The sequence below is a fragment of the Monodelphis domestica genome, chromosome 2, assembly GCF_027887165.1.
Source record: "Monodelphis domestica isolate mMonDom1 chromosome 2, mMonDom1.pri, whole genome shotgun sequence".
In the NCBI taxonomy this organism is placed as follows: Eukaryota; Metazoa; Chordata; class Mammalia; order Didelphimorphia; family Didelphidae; genus Monodelphis; species Monodelphis domestica.
In genome coordinates, this window is record NC_077228.1 from 121,949,750 (window position 1) to 121,967,901 (window position 18,152).

The 18,152-nt window shown below is 34.5% G+C and overlaps 1 protein-coding gene across 3 annotated transcripts in view; it reads right to left on the reverse strand.

Moving 5' to 3' along the window:
- Positions 1–18,152, reverse strand: part of PTPN14 (protein tyrosine phosphatase non-receptor type 14) — a 279,017-nt gene that overhangs the window by 66,893 nt on the left and 193,972 nt on the right. For all 3 annotated transcript variants that reach the window (XM_007481388.3, XM_007481385.3, XM_007481387.3), the window contains 2 exons: positions 6,810–6,880; positions 4,351–4,438 (listed from right to left, as the gene is read on the reverse strand). In XM_007481388.3, the coding sequence (XP_007481450.2) occupies positions 4,351–4,438; positions 6,810–6,880 (159 nt within the window). The remainder of the gene's footprint in view (positions 1–4,350; positions 4,439–6,809; positions 6,881–18,152) is intronic.

The window sequence follows — 18,152 nt, forward strand, 5'->3', positions numbered from 1 at the left end:
AATAAGTCCGGAATGGGGAGAAAAAAAATTTTAAACCAGGGCTTGGGGAAAACATTAGTCGTCTCCACCACCCTCAGTCTAGAACAAGTAAAATAGTTGGCAGTTGGAAAGTCAATTTTCCAGAAAGAGTAGAAAAGTTTCCTTTAATTTTTCAGCGACCCAGCATATCATAACAGTATGTGGGCTGCTGGAATATAAGTAGGTTGCAGATGGTATCATAAGGCATTATTGCTGGGGAAATGGATTACAGCCCTACAAAGGGCAGTCATCAGAGACACAAAAGAAAATTAAACAAATCTGAAAAAGGACCATTTAGCCATTTTCACAAGCTATAGCCACCCTCTTAGGCTCCCCCTGATGCACATGGGTAGTTCTCATTAAAGCAAATTACACATGTGCAAAGAGGAACAGGCCACTTATAGCCCATCCAATGAAGCCAGTTCTAAGTGAAATGCTTGTGATGAAATTGCAGTCAGGTCTGAAATTATTGGAATGTGCCAGTGGTATTTAGGTGTCCAATGAAGTTCTAATTTTTCTTATTGGAGTGGGGCTGGGACTGGCAGAAAGAAAAAATCAAACTTGGCCTTGAGCTCAAATCAACACCATAAGATAGATGCATACTCTCTTGCCTTAAGAAATGTGTTCTCCATAGCACACAAATGCAGAAAAGCAGAAATAATGAATGCAGCCTTCTCAGATCACAAGGCAATAAAAATAATGATTAGTAATGGTACATGGAAAACCAAATCTAAAACCAATTGGAAATTAAACAATATGATACTCCAAAACCGTTTAGTTAAAGAAGAAATCATAGAAACAATTAATAATTTCATCGAGGAAAATGACAATGGCGAAACATCCTTTCAAACCTTTTGGGATGCAGCCAAAGCAGTAATCAGAGGTAAATTCATATCCCTGAATGCTTATATTAACAAACAAGGGAGAGCAGAGATCAATCAATTGGAAATGCAAATGAAAAAACTGGAAAGCGATCAAATTAAAAACCCCCAGCAGAAAACCAAATTAGAAATCCTAAAAATTAAGGGAGAAATTAATAAAATCGAAAGTGATAGAACTATTGATTTAATAAATGAGACAAGAAGCTGGTACTTTGAAAGAAATGTGTTCTCTATATCACATGGGGTATCCTTCACTATAACAGGAGAAGCCAAAACAGAATGGAAGGGGTTCATAGAACTGAATAAAAGTTTTATCCCACCTACTAAGCAGTGCACAAAAGCCAAAGGATGGAGAGGGAAGACAAATGTCAGCCATGAAATCACAGGTGGCTATCTTTAATTATACATAGTTTATGTTAATTTGGTAAATAGCTATTTGTCTGTTTCTTTGCCATTGTTGTATAGCAATGTGTCTGCTCAGCAAATAAATAACATTGATTAACTGATTTTTCAAATGAGTATGCAGTTATTCAATAATATTCATTAGCAATGAAGGTTAATTGTATGAAACTAGAAAGCTGACTTATACTTAAGGTCTGGCTCTAAAAATCAGGACAAATTTTATAAATTTGTGGCTAGAAAATCTGAAGATTCTTTGTTATTTCACATTTTGCTTCAATGTATCAATGATCTCACAAATGTGAGAATCTCTTTCCAATATGCAGGTCACAATCCATTTTTTACCTAGTCATCCTACTACATAGTTCTTGTCCATGTCCTTGTTCTTCAGAGGAAGCTCACTCAACACATTAAGCACCTTTCTCTATATATCTTGACCTCAAGTGGGTACCAAAGTAGAAGAGAAGCTATCTAGTGGACATTTTCCCACTGTTGCTATGCTATCAATGAGTCCACCTCCTTTTTCCAGTCAGGCATTCTTTGATATTAGCTTTTATATCTCCTCTACACAATGAAGAATATCAATTGTGTAGACTATGAAATACAGATAATTAAACAGCCTACAGAGTTTTTCCATCAGGTCATGCATCTTGGAATAACACAAATGATGACTAATGAATTGGGCCCAGAAATGAAGAGAAGAATGGGTTTGTTTTGTCTTGGGGAAACTGCTTTATAGCTCTAAGCATAACCCTGAATCAAAGACCAATTTTTTTCAAGTCAACATTTTTCTGGTGATGATGACTGGTTTTGAAGTTTCAAGTCTAGTACTCTGAGTAGCACTGAGAATTTCCTCTGTATTTACTTTTTTTAACACTCTGCATCATGCACTTTCTGCATCTAGATGTTCACTCCTGAGTTTTCCTGACAGTGATCTTGGTTTATTTTCCTCCTATCTGCCTGATTACTCTTCAACAGTTTTCTTTCCTGAATTTTAATCCATCTTCTTTCCCTTAATCACAGATATATCCAAAAGTCATCTTTTCCCTACATCCTCTCATTATCCCCCATAGATTCAATTAGAACCTTTTCATAGATGCCTTCCAAATCTATATATCCAGCTCTAGTTTCTATCCAGCCCTTTATCCCCAAATCCCAATTAGACATTTTCAATTGTATGTTTCACAGGCATCTCTAACTCAACATGTCCAAAATCAAATTCATTATCTTTGCCCATTATCTTTACCTACTTCTCTCCCTATCTTTCCTCTTACTGAAAAGAATATCACCATCCCTTTAGGCATTCAGGTCTCCAATCTCAGAGTTATCTGAGATTCCTCCTTTTCTCCAACCCCAATTAATCCAATTAATTGTGAAATCTTGTCAATTTATATTTTCAAGATCTCTCATATCTATTTCCTTCTCTCCCTGCACAGAACTATACTCTCTCAAGTTCATACTCTCATCACCTCTCTCCTAAACTATTTCAATATGTTGTTACTGGTCTTCCTAACTCATCTTTTTTCTAGTCCATATTTTACCCAAAAGGTGTCAAATACATGACCTATACAACCCATAACATGCCCAAGAGTAGCCTAAACCAGATTTAAATGCAATTAGATATGGCTAATATGGAAATATGCTTTGCATGATTTCACATTGATAATTGATATCATGTTACTTGCCCTCTCAGTGAGTATGGGAAGAGTGGGAGGGAGAGTATATAGAACTCTATCTTTTTAATGTTTAAAATAAATAATAAAATTTTTTAAGAATAAAAAATTCAGTCTTTTTAGCTTGCTGTTAGTGAATTCCCCAAATTTCACCTACATATAATAAAATCAACATAGCTGTTTTTAAAAAAGCAATTGATTATTATTTAACAAAATAAATAAAAATATAATAAAACATAGGTAATATTGCATTTTTAAATTAAGTCAATATGAGACTTGTGAAAGATCCTTATGTATAGATTTGTGGCATCTTTTTCTATTTAAAGTGGATACCACCATTCTACACACCTACCAGTTGATTCTTAAAATACTCATTTGACCACATCACAACCTTCTTTAAAAAGTTTAATTGGCTCCTTCATAACCAAGGATAAAATATAAACTCCTCTGCTTAGTATTCAAATCCCTTCACAATATGGCTCCAGCCTACCTCTCTAAGTTCACTGAATATTATTCACATTTCCAGTACCTTTTGCTCCACTTGCTAATTCTTGTACACAGCATTCCATCTCCTGCCTCTGTGGTTTGGCAAAGGTTGAACCCCAAGCCGATGCCCCCTGGCTGGTTGACCCCTACTTCCATTTCACTTTTAACTTGAAAAATGACTATTATTTTAAAATTCAAATTAAATGACAACTCCTAATTGAAATGTTTACTGATTCCACCCCACTCCCCATCTCAGCCATGTCTGATGCTACCCTTTCCTATCCATGAAAATACTTTGTATTTATAATGCATATATTTTCATATGTACATGTTTGTTTTCTTCCAATAGATTGTGAGTTTTTTAAAGGCAAGGTTTTTTTTTTCATTTCTTTTTTCTCAGGGTCTACTATATTGCCTGGTACATAGACATTTTTTAAAAGAGTTATTGAACAAATGAGCAAGATGTATAACATTTCATTCTTTTGAATTTTTAGTTAACTTTTTATATCTGTACTACTTCTCTTCAATTTTGGATTTTAACATCATTAGGGGAAAGAACCATGGTCTGAAATTTTTCTGTGCCCTCATAGTATCAAGAATTGTTCTGTGAATATAATCCTCCACAAATACCTGTGTAATGAGTAAGTAAATGAGAATGTAGTTATGTATTGGAAAGAGAAATTGTTCCACAGTCATCATTACACACTTAAATTTTATTTATCTCAGAAGATAAACACTGATTCACTCAATGAACATTTGATTATCTACCCTGTGGTAAGTATATAAGGAAGACCAGCATGGTCTCTGTCCTCTAAAATTTAGAAAATATTATTCTACAACTTTCTGCCCCATTTCTGAGAAAGCCACACAAAGGAAAAGCCAAAGTACATTACCTTCACAGGGAAGCTTTCCTGTCCAAACCCATCCAAACGTTCCACTTCATTGATATACATAAGTTCAGCTTCCGCTGGCAGGATTCCACTAGAACCAGAATAGTATCAAAAGGAGGAAACAGTTAAGGAGGACAAAGCCAGTGGAAGATTCAACCCTCAGGATGCCAAGTTCCATAACTGTTGTTTAGCTATTAGATTTGGGAGTAGCAATCATCACAAGGATGGAATAATATTATGCATCACTTGGTCACCTATTTCCATAATTCCAAGAACCTCCCCTCCCTAAAGTGCACATTAGCTATTCAGGAGAACACAAAGAGAGCTACTTAAAGTCTTCTCTTGGACAGCACTGTACTGTAAACACTAAAGAATCATCTCAAATGGACTTATGAATAAAGTAGCCTACTCAAGGTTAAGATAAATTAGTTCCTATATCTGGGATTATTCTCCACTACCTTAAAAATATAAAGACATTATTTTTGGATGCAAAGGATCAAGATGAAAGCTGAGAAATACTGCACTTGCCCTCTAACAATAGAAGGGAAGGATGACATGGGATGGGAAGGATGTTTGTTTTGCAATAGCCTAGAAAAGCTTCAAGTAGCCTGCAGTGACATCAAGCTCTACAGTGCTTCCTTGCTCAAAGATTCTCATCATTTTCCTCTGTCTAGCTCTTTGATCTTTGTCACTACTGGTAATATTGCTAATGCTAGAGATATCCACTCAAAATTGTATTTGAGCTCATACTCCAAGGATTTCAAGCCATAGGGAGTGTCAGGAAGTTTCCAGTGTAGCTAGCACATAAAAGAAATTCATAGGATAAAATTTTCCCCTGCGTCCAGCCAATTGACACTATAGCTGTAGGATGATTTTGGGTTAAAACAATTAACAGTTTAACCTCCAACAAAACTAAACCTCCAAGAGTAAATGACACAGGGCTGAGTCAAAAGCTGACTGAAACAGATTCTCTAATGATCTTTCTTAATGTCAACATGGCAAGAATAAGTAAAAGTGAGAAGTATATACAGGATGTATCCTAATGTATGGGAATTAGGAGTTTATTTTAGCAAAGGCTACGTTAAAATTAGCTTTCAATAGCAGAGCCCCCCAGGATATCAAAACAGAATCTAATTTGGCTCAAGACCATTCGGGGAGCAATTTTTACAGATACAAACTGGAAATTATCTGTTGCAGCAGCTCCTTCTTACCCTCATACCCTAATTCTAATAATATCCTAATTCTAATCCTACTCCTAATTCTAACCCTATACAAGCATACTTCATTTTATCGTGCTTCACTTTATTGCACTTTGTGACTTTGTTTTTTAACCAATTGAACATTCATAGGCAACCCTATATCAGGCAAGTCTTTCAGTGTCATTTTTCCAATAACATTAGATCACATTATGCCTCTGTATGTCACATTTTTGGAATCCTTGTAATATTTGAAACGTTTCATTATTATTATATCTATTATGGTGACCCATGATGATTGAGTGATCTTTGATGTTACTATTATTATTGTTTTGAGGTGCCACAATCCACAAATACAAGATGGCAAATTTAATAAATGTTGTATGTGTTCAGCCTGATCCACATACTGGTTATTCTCCAATCTCTCTCCCTCTCCTTAGGCCTTCTTATTTCCTGAGACACAACAATATTAAAAATTAGGCCAATTAATAATCCTACAATGGCTCTAAATGTTCAAGTAAAAGAAGAGGTCATTAGTGTGATAAACTTCATTGTTAACTTATTTTTTTAAATTGCCATAGCCACTCCAACATTCAGCAACCATCACCCTAATTAACCTACAGCCATCAACATCAAGGCAAGACACTCCAACAAAAAGATTATAATTTGCTGCTGCAGGCTCAGATGAAGTTTAGCATTGTTTTAGCAAAAAACATTTTAAGTTAAGAAATACATATTTTTAAGACATAATATTATTGCACACTTACTAGCCTACTGAATAGTGTAACAATAACTTTTATATGCACTGGGAAAACAAAAAATTCATGTGACTTGCTTTATTGCAATAGTCTGGACTGAACTCCAAATATCTCTGAGGTTTGCCTGTACTACTTTCCTGCTCAGTAGCCATAGCTACCAAAGGCCCAGAAAAGAAAATCCTGAACATCAAAGTCCTGGGTACTATCAAATGGTTCAATGGAGACTCTGGAAATGATGCAAAAGATGTTATGTTTCTGAACCTTAACAATTAGGGCTTCCCCTCTAAATTGCTGCTGAACCCCAATCTAAGCATTGTCTTCCCCTTTTAGAATGTGAACTCTCTAACAGAAGGAAGAGTCTTGTTTTTCTATCTCTGTACCCAGTGTTTAAGCTAGCTCTGCATAAAGTATATAGTTAATTTTTTTTCATTCATTCATCCATCCATTCATTTATTCATTCGTTCCACATAGCTATTTCTCATCTTCCTCTGCCCCATCTCTCCCTTACCTGTGTGCTTTATGTTCTTGGGCCACTTTCTGGGTCAGCTCTTCCAGGACAGCTTCTTCCAGTGCCAAATCCTACAGAAATAGACACCAATGAGACTCAAAAAGATCCTGGCATTCTCTTCTCTCTCTCCTTCAAAATGCACCTTTCCAGGAAATCAAACCTGAATAAGCTCACCTGATGGCATATAGCTCTGAACTCTTAAAGATTCTTTTAAATTAAATTAAATCTTTAAAAAATTAAGGATTTCAAGGATTAAGTACTATAATGATTTATAAGTTTTTGATCATTTCATAAGCTTTCTTAAGGCACTTCATTTATGCATGTTTTATAATAGCTAATAGATTATATGCTCAATGAGGGTAGGAAATAAATATTTTTATATATTTTCTATAACCACTCCAACTTTGATCTACAAAGTATTCTTGCACTTTAGGACATCTAAGCAATTTAGAGATCCTACTTGGTTAAGAGTTCAATCCCTAGCTTCTGTTCTAAAGTGAATGGAAGGTTGAAGAGGCAAGGACAGAATGAGGCATTCCAGCACACAAAGAAGTTGTTTACCAGGGAAACCAGAGGTCCCAGATCCAGAGCAGACCTCCCAGACCTTATGGTGAGTACAGGAGCAATTGCTGTCAGCTTTGTCACTAAGTGCCCAGGATTGGGGCACAAATCTATGGCAGCCTGAGGAGGGCACCTGAGCCTAGAGGTGGCATTCCAGGGTGAGGAGCAAGGACTTTGCAAGGAGCCAGTTCAGAAGCAAATAGGACTCTGCTTCCAGAGGCTGAATAGTATCTTAATTCTAGCCTCTAGTCCAATCTGAAACCAAAGTAGAAAATCTACCAACAGGTAGTCTGTAGTTCTATTACTTTGAATGAGAAAAGTTTTCAAGATGGATGATTATAATGGCTAAGCCTAGTTGCAGTCTTCTAAAATTGCACAGGAAGAAAACCCACAACACAATTTGTTGCTCAAATAAAAATCCAGGTCAAGAACTTGCAGAATTCAATTTAAGAGGACAGGTATTAGATTTTGTCCTGTATCAGAGTAAATTAGAAAAACTAAAAGCTTTCAGATCCCCAGGCTGAGCTGTTTCTGAGATACTGGAATATCACATGACTCAATATTCCAAAGAAAGACTCAATGTCCCAAAGTAAAAGATCCTGAGAAAGCTCAGACCAGACATGCCTTTTAACAGTACAGAAAAACTGACCCAAACATAAAAGTCCAAAGTCATGAAGTAGGTTGGAAGAATAAGCAAAAAAAAAATCTACCATAAAAAATATTATGGTGACAGGAATACTCAAGAATTCAGAAGATTTATTTATTTATAAGCATTTATAAGAAAAGCCTAAAAGAAAAAGCACAGGTTCAGCCAGAGTTCAATTGAAATTCATGGGAGAAATTAAGCGAGAATTTTTGTTTGTTAGATTTTTTTAACTCTTACTTTCAGTCTTAGTATCAATTCTTAAGAGAGAAGAGTGGCAAGGGCAGGCAATTAGGGTTAAGTGGCTTGCCCAAGGTCACACAACTAAGAAATGTCTGAGGCCAGATTAGACCCCAGGTCTTCCCAATTCCAGGCTTGATGCTTTATCATACACTGTGCTACTTAGCTGCCCCAAAAGGTTTATTTTTCTTAAGTTTAAAAAATTGTTTTTATAAAGGAAATGAGAGCACTAGAGGAAAAAATGGAAAAGAATGAAGAGCTGTGGAAGAATGATTTGGAAAGGGAATTAATAGCTTAACACAGTAGATACAAAGTCTCATCCAAGCAACAAACTCTGAAATGAAAATGAACCAAATAGAAGCTAATGATTTCTGGGTTAGCTAGGTGGCTCAGTAGACAGAAAGCCATTGCTAGATATAGGAGGTCCTAGGTTCAAATCTGAACTCAGAAATTTCCCAGCTGTGTGACCCTGGGCCAAGTCTCTTAACCCCCATTGCCTAACCCTTACCACTCACTCTTCTATCCTGGAACTGATACTTAGAGTTAGTTCTAAGATGGAAGGTAAATTTTCTTAAAAAAAAAAAAAAGAAGCTGATGATTTTGTGAGATAGCAAGAAGTATTCAACAAAGGAAAATAGAAGAAAATATAAGTTATCATATAAAAATAATTGACCTGGAAAACAAGACAGAACAAAGAAAGAAAATTAAATAATCACTGGGCTGACTACCTGTCTTTTATGACTAAAACAAGAGGCTAGACATCATATTTCAAGAAACTATTAAAGAAAATTGCTCAAGTCTCTTAGAAGAAATGCACCACTAACCTCTGAAAAGAAACCCAAAATTAAAACTCCTTTATGGTCAAACTTTATAGTCAAAATCTAGAGCCTCTAGGTCAAAGAAAAAAATAATACAATTAGCCAGGAATCAAGAATCCAAATCCTGAGAAGCCACAGTCAGAAGCACACATAATTTAATAGCTACATTACAAAGGAGTAAAGAACTTAGAGTGTGATATTTAAAAGGCAAATGATATAGGCTTACAATAAAGAATAATTTATTCAACAAAACTGAGTATCATTCCACAGGAGGGAAAGAATGCCTTTTCTGCTGAAAGAGGACTAATAAACATTCCTGATAAAAATCAGAGTTGCAAAGAAACTTTGAAATATAAACACAGCAATCAAGAGAAACACTTAAAAGGTAAACATGAACAAAGAATCTTAAGGGACAGAAAATTAATAAATTGCTTTCAATCTAATATGGGGAGCTAATATACATGTTCCCTCAAAAACTTATCATGCAGGATCTAATTAGCCAGAGAGCCAAGGAACAATGATCTTAAAATGAGGATGGAAAGAGAAGGAAAAATGAATAACTGTGGGAGAGGAAAGAGAAGTTGAAAGATGGGGCAAATTCTCTCACATAATTGGGGAATACAAGTAGAAGTGTATACAAATGAGGAGAAAAAGGTTGAGGGAGGGCACTTGAACCACACTCTTATCTAAACTGGCCAGGAAAAGGAATCACACACACACACACACACACACACACACACACACACACACACACACACACACACACACACACACACACAGAATTGGTTACAGAAACATATTTCACTCTACAGTAAATCAGGAGAGAAAAGAGAATAGGGAAAGGAAGAAAAAGGAAGAAGGGTAGATTGACAAACTGCTATTACTCAGTCATTTCAGTTGGGTCTTATTCTTTGTGATTTATTTCTTTGAGGTTTTCTTGGCAGAGATAATGAAGCAGTTTGCTATTTCCTTCTCCAACACATTTTATAAATGAGGAAACTGAGGCAAACAGGATTAAGCAATTTGCCCAGGGTCACACAACTAAATGTCTGAGGCCAGATCTAAACTCAGAAAAATAGGAGTGAGTGAGAGATTAGGCTCTAACAAAGGATGTACAAAAATATTTATTGCTTTTTTTGTGTGGTGGCAAAGAATTAGAAACTAAGAGGGTGTGCCTTAATTGAGGAATGATTAAACAACTTAAGGATATGAAATGGGATTGAAAATTACTGTGCTATAAGAAATATTAGAAAAGGATGGTTTCAGAGAAACCTGAGAAAACTTGCGTGAACTAAAGGAAAGTGGATAAAACCAAGAAAACAATTTCTATAACAAAATCATGAAGAGGAATTACTTTTAGATGACTGAACAAGTCAGAAGGTTAATTCACTTTCCAAATACCCCCTCAAAATAATTAAAAATAATGCCTTTGAGAAAACTTTAAAGTAGCACAAATAGTTGAGTCAGGGAGAAACAACTGCCCAACATAGAACAACTTGGGAAGAAATGGGGAAGGCTCTAGGTGGTATTCTGATAATAAAACTAACAGACAGCAGTGCCTGGGGGCAACTGTGTAGGGCATAGCCTCAGCTTTGGAAATTCCAACCAACTGTGTAGGGATTGGGCAGTGACTAAGAGAAGATTATGGGTCCTACATGCACTGACTACATATTGCCTCATGCTGTAGTGTCTCAAGCTATGACTAGGGAAGAGGGGAAGTGAATGCACATGAGTGAGTACAGTTGAAGAGACACAAGCACCTAGGGAAAACAGAGTTCCATATTGCAATTCTGTAAGGGGTAAATTTAGGGTTGAGACTGAATATAAATTTAGTTGGTCACCAGGGATTAATTCAAATCCCAATAAAAAATACTCAAGTCAGTTTAGGAATTTTATGGTGGTTTAATTAATATAAAGGGAAGGAATTAAGAAGAAGAGAGAGGGAAATGGGTATAAGATTTCTCCAGCCTAGCCTGAGCCAAGGGAAGTTCAAAGACCTTCCAGCCATGAGGCCTCCTCCAAGATGAAAACTAGCTCAGCTTCCAGCCACAAGGTATACTCCGAGATGAGGGGCCTCCTAAGAGGATAGTGCTTTTGAAGGTAAAGGAAAAAGAAATCACTCAACTCACTCACCTAGCAAGCTCATGCCAAGTCCAGACAAGAGCTGCAAGCACACCAAGACACCAACACGCCCAGCACGCTGCCACCAGCCACATCTCCGCCGCAAAAAAGAGCAAGTCACCTCTCCATGAAAAGCCCCCAGAGAGAGGAAGTGACACGAAATATAGAGACCATTTTTTACATTACTTCCTGCATCTCACATATACCAATGGTAGCCTAAACTTGACTTAAGACAGCCCAGAGGGTCTGTCAGTTGTTTCTGATTTGTCATTTCCTAGCACAGGTCTGTCATAAGTCATCCTTCTCAACACTTAATCCTTAAGTAGGGGTGTAGACATTCCTGATTGTTAGACTAAGCTGGGTGGAGTAAATCTAAAATTGACAATTCATAAACACAAGGGTAACATGACACCTGGAGGCTCTGGAGAGACCCCAGGAGTAAGAGTATTGAAGGTGACAATGTTGCTGAGGATCTTGTATTGTAGAACTTAAAAAGAAGCAAGGGGTCAAAGACCCCCAGAAAGTTCAGGAAATAACAATAACAACCATACACACACACAATGAATTGGAAATAAAGATCAGGGTTCACACTCAGAAGACAGTGAAATTAAAGCACTCACTTTAAAAATGTTAAAGAAGAAAATAAAATGGGCATAAGTTTAAAAAGAGTTCTTGGAAGAGCTTTTAAAAGACTTTAAAATTAGATTTAAGAGATTGAAAAAAAGTTAGAAAAAAATGAAAGTAGTGCAAAAAAATCAATAAAATTATGAAAGTAAAGTCAACCAATTAGAAAAAGAGATTCACAAACTCATCAAAGAAAATAACTCATCAAAAATTATAATTGGGCAAGAAGAAGCTGATAATTTCTTAAGGTAACAAGAAATAATAAAACTATATTTAAGAAATGAAAAATAGAAGAGAATATCTTGTTACAAAAGCAACTGACTTGAAAAATAGATAAGAAAACACAATATAAGAATTCTTGGATTTCCTTAAAGTTATGACAAAAAAAAAGAGTTTAAGTGCTATACTTTAAGAACTAATTAAAGAAATTGTCCTGATGATTTGGAACTAAAATATGAAGTAGAACTTGAAAAAAAAATCATCTATTGCTACCTGTAAGAGAACCCAACCGGAAATATTTTAGCAAGTTTGGTAACTCCCAGGTTAAGGAAAAAATACTATAAGCAACAGAAACAATTTAAATACTGTGGAGCTACAGTCAAGATAAGACAAGATTTAGCAACTTCTACAACAAAACAACAAAGAGCATGGAATACAATATTTCAATGAGCAAAGGAACTGAATTTACAACCAAAAATAACCTACCCAGCAATGCTGATTATCATCATGTAAGAGAAGAAAATGTCATTTCAGAAATTAAAAGACTTTCAGATATTCTTAAAGTAAAAACCAGAAACGAATGGGAAAATTATCTACAAAAAGGAGAAGAAACATAAGAATATAAATATGAAAGACCAAGTATAAAGGATTTAAATAGGTCAAACTGTTTACTTCTCATTTACAGTCATGTTTAAACCCAAGAATGATATCTTTAATTGAATAGTTTGAAAGATAATATATGGATAGAAGCTTTGAGATAGAGATTAATATAATAGAATGAATAAAAAAATTAAACTGTGTTATGTTGATTATAGCCTTTGACTCCAAATACTAGGCAAAATGTTATATTAATTGTATCTTTGAAGTCTGATCGATTATGTATTTAGTGTAATGAATAATCATTCTTAGCTTAACCTCATGTCTGGTACCTTACAGGTTAATGAGAAAGTGACCTCTAGTTAAGCCTACCCTGTGATGAGCACACATGTATCTTTTGTAGAGCTTTGCATTTGTTGTTAGAATCCATGGAATCAAAGTATGTAGGATAATTATAGAATATAAATCAAATGATTTGTTAAAAGTTAATGTATGACCTATTCTATTACCTTTAAGGAAGCATGTATGTTGAAAATGAAATTGTGTGCCAAGTAGATGTGTACTTCTTGAGCCAATAAAAATAAAGTCAGCACAAGCCTTAGCAGAGCAGTTTTTTTGTGATGCCTGGCTGCAGGTTAAAACTTTTAACTGTCTCCTATCTTCTTCATACGCCAATGCCATCATCCAGGCAAGGACTCCCTGATCCCCGGGAAAGCTGACTTCCCCCCGCGATAAAGGAGAAAAAATAAAATCATAGATAAACTAGATATGATAGATATCTGGAGATAATTGAATAGGCATAGAATGGAATACATCTTTTTCTCAGTAGTATATGTTACCTTGACAAAAAAAGGCATATTAAGACAAAAAACTTTATTGTTAAGTATAGCAAAGAAGAAATGTTAAATGCATTTTATATCATAATTAAATGAAATTTATATTTAATAAGGGACCATGGAAATATATAATAAAAATTAATTGAAGACTATATAACAATCTTAAAGAATGAGCAGGCTAAAGAATTCCATTGAAATAAAAAATAATTTTATAAAACAAAATAATAATAATGGGACAACACACTAAAACCAAATACATATTGTAAAAGCAGTCAGAGGAAAATTTATACTTCTATGCACTTAGATCAATAAAATAGAGAAAGGAGAGATTGATGAACTCAGTATACAATTTTTAAAAACTAGAAAAAGAAAAAATTTTAAGTCTCCAATTAAATACCAAGTTGGAAATCCTAAAAATTAAAGATGAGATTAACAAAATTAAATGTAAGAAAATAACTGAATTAATAAATAAAACCAAATAAAACCAAAAATTGGTTTAGCATAAAAAATTAAAAGGATGGATTTACAATTAATGAAGATGAATCAAGCCAATTATTAAGTGTCATATTATCTAATTATATGCTAATAATTTTAGCAATTTAAGTGAAATGGAAGAATACAAAAATACAAATTCCCTAGAAAAGCAGAGGAAGAAATAGAATATCTAAATAAATGTATTTTAGAAAAAGAAATTGAACAGGGCATAAATGAAATTTCTATGAAAAATAAATCAAGACCAGTTGGATTTACAAGTCAATTTCACTAACCATTTAAAAATCATCTAATTCCAATATTAAATTATTTTTTTAGACGAATTGGTAAAGAAATCTTTCCAAACTCCCTTTATGAAACTAATATGGTGCTAATACCATAATTAAACAGAATTCATGCAGGGATGGTTTAATATAAGAAGAACTATTAACATAATTGGTTACATTAACAACAAAAGTAAAAAATAATCACATGATCATATCAAAAGATACAGAAAATGCTTTTGAAAAAATATAGCACTCATTCCTATTAAAAATACTTGAAAGCATAGGTATAAAGGGATTCTTCCTTAGAATGATAAGAAGTATATAACTAAAACCATCAGCAAACAATACCTGTAATGAAGATAAGTTAAAAGTTTTCCCTTTAAGATCAGGAGTGAAACAATGATGCTCATTGTCAAAAACATTATTAATATTCTATTAGAAATGCTAGTAATACCAATAAAGGGAAAAAATTAAAGTAATTAGAATGAACAAAAAGGCAATAAAACCATCTCTTTTCATAGATGGTATTCAAGATGGTATATGGTATGATGTTATACATGAAAAATTCTAGATATTCAACTGAAAAATTGATTGAATTGATCTACAATCTTAGTAAAATAGCAGGATATAAAAAGAACATCTATGTTCTAAAAAAATGTATAGCAGCCCTCCTTGTGGTTACAAAAAACTATAAATTGAGGGGATGCCCATTAACTGGGGAACAGCTATACAAGTTGTGGCATATGAGTGTGATGAGTAGAATAAATATTTTTTAAAGAATGGAAAAATATACATAAAATTATGAAGAGTAAAAATGAGCAGAACTAAAAGAACATCATACTCAGCAAGAGAAATATTGTCTGAAGAATGACCTCCAGAGAAAGAATATATACATATATCTTTTTGTCAAATGATGTCTTCTCTAGTGCAGAGAAGACCTAGGAATTTTAATGTAGCAAATAAATATATAATTATAAAATTGAATTTTTTTAAAAAGACAAACAATATTGAAAGACTTGAACTCTGATCAACACAATGGTCACTCACAATCCCAAAGGATTTATGATAAAACATGATGCCTACTTGATGGACAGAGGTAAATTGAGACAACTAGGGCAAGGGGAGGGAATACGGGGGCAATGGAAATCTGTTTTGCTTGACTATAAATGTTGTAACAAGAGTTTTGTTGCTCTTTCTTAATGGGGAACAAAAAAGGATAGAATGGAGAGATATTTTTGTGATTGAAAATTGTTAATTCAAAAAAGTAAGTGGAAATGGCTTCTAATTTAATATTTAAGTGTCTATTATAAAAAAGGTATTATGTTAGGTACTAAAGCTACAAAGATGAAAAATACACCACACCCACAGGGAGTTTACAATATACTTGATAATACAATCTATAAATTGATCTTAAATCCAACGATTTTAATAAGTTAATAACTAGCAATTATTATGCTCTAAAATATATAAAAATATATTAAAATGTACATCTGATCAAACTGTCAAACTTATCGTTATTAAATAGAAAAATATTCCAAATTATCATCTGCTTTGCAAGACAGCTGAGGATCACCCTCATGGAACGTCTTCAAGCAAAGGACATGTGAAAACTTGTTGTATCGACTGCATAATAAATTATCTTTCAGGTCTGTGCTCGACTAGATGACCACTGAGGTTTCTTTTATCTCTAAAATCCTGTGATTCTGTCATCTTCATGACAACTTCATGAAACAGATAGTATTCTTAAAGTTAGCAATTATTTTCCTCTTATGTCTTCTCTCCTTCAAACTGAAACACTCATAAGGCATGATTTCCAGGCTCTTCAACATCTAGGTTGCCCTCTTGTACATGTTCTCACATTTAACAATGTTCTTCTTTAAATGTGACATGATGAACTGAACTCTCCAAATGAAGCATGTCCATGTGAGGATACTGACATTTTTTTTCCTTCTTCAACATAATCATCATGTTCATTTTTTAGATGAAGAAAGAGATGAGGGGCTCTTAGAAGTTAAGTCTAGTGTCAAAGCCAAGATTCACAACTCGGTCTCTCCTAACTCCAGGTCCAGCATTTCTTCCACTAAGGCACAATGGCACCTCCAAGCAGGCAAGGTGATGACAGAACTCTAACTTTTTGCTCTAGATTCTTCCCACCTTTATATCAAAATGGGAACTAAAAAATCTATCATACTTAATTTTTCATTTTTATACTGAGCTCTGATGGGAATGCCAGGAGAGAACCAAAACAGGATGATCAAACTAAATGACTAAGCACTACATGTCGTCCTTGATATATGGATTTTGCCAAGCAATACCCAATTGAAGCAAGAAACTGAATTTAACAACTTACTAGTAAGGGAGATATAAATCTTCTATGTGGCTTCCTCTTCCAAAGGAGATTACAGTCCTGCCATATCTTACAGTCTTAGAGCTGCTTGAGTCCTAGAGAGATTAACTTTCCCATGATCAAACAACTAATAAATGTCAGAGATGGGATTTCCACTCAGATCTTTCTGACTTACGACTAGCATTCCATTAACAACTTGATAGGAGGTAAGATAAATCTAGATAAACTATTAGAATTTGTCCTGTACATAGAAATATAGAATGTTTGGACACTCAAACTTTAACATGTTTTCTGGGCATCCTTTGATTAAAGTAGCTTGTATTTATGGTAGATGCTAAATCCTGGAACATTTTCAGGTTCATATTGAGTAGCAAATACATACTCCCCATGCATTTTAGAAATTCAGTTGTATGTGTGAATGTGCACAACCCTATAATCACCTGAAAAGCTAAAAAGGGAACTATTTTAAGAAAATAAAAGAAATAGTGGTAAAGCGCAGAAGGAGGTCAATAATATTAACAACAATCTTCAGTAGCCTGATAGCAGTCAGCTATTGTGCTTAACTATCTCTGTCTACAGCTCCTGGGCCTCCCTTTGGTATTTGTCTGTGTCACAGAAAAATGTGGGGGTGGTACTGTGCTAATGAAAAATGGCAGGCTACATGCCCATATATAACCACACACTCATGGGATATGCTATCCATGTTATTTTGTGCTTTCTATTGGTAAAATATATATATATATATATATATATATATATATACCATAACACATTTAAGAATTTTAAAAGGTCAAATGGAAATAAAAACTGTATCCCAAAAAAAGTAGGCATTGGGGGAGGTAGGTAGCACAGTGGGTAGAGAGCCAAACCCGGACTTGGGTTCAAATTTGGCTTCAGACACTTTCCAGCTATGTGACCCTGGGTAAGTCACAACACCAATTGCTCAGCCCTGATCACTCTTCTGGTTTAAAATTGATATTAAGACAGAATATAAGGGTGTAAAAAAAAAAGTATGTGCATCTGTTTGTATGTAGAGGATAGAAATCCAGCTTCTGAATCAGTTAGACTTGTGTTTAAGTTTTATACCTAAAATAGACTGATTAGGCAATCCGCATCAAATTACTTGAACTATTTTTTCCAGGCAATTTTCTAAGCCTATCCATTGGGAAACAGATGTTGAAATTGCACTAGTACAGTAAGTATTTCCTAGGAGATCTCTATTCTGATAAAATTACAGGTTTGGATCAAAACAACTGAAACCCACGTGTACTTACACTATTTAATTAAGACCTTTCACTAGTTCATCAGCATCATGGATTTTCTATCTCAATGCACTGATTAGAGCTAGAAAATATGTTTATAAGATCCAGAGTTTAAAATCACCAACCAATAATTTATTAAAATGTCCCTTGGAACATGATATTAAAGGCATTACACAAAATCTGTTCTCAGTAGTTGTCCCTGACCACCTTCACTCTGTGTTTCAAAACAGGCTCCAAGAATGTACACCTAGCAGTGAGGAAGCCAAATGGGATTTATTAAGCACCTATACTATGTATCATTCACTGGGCTAACTGCT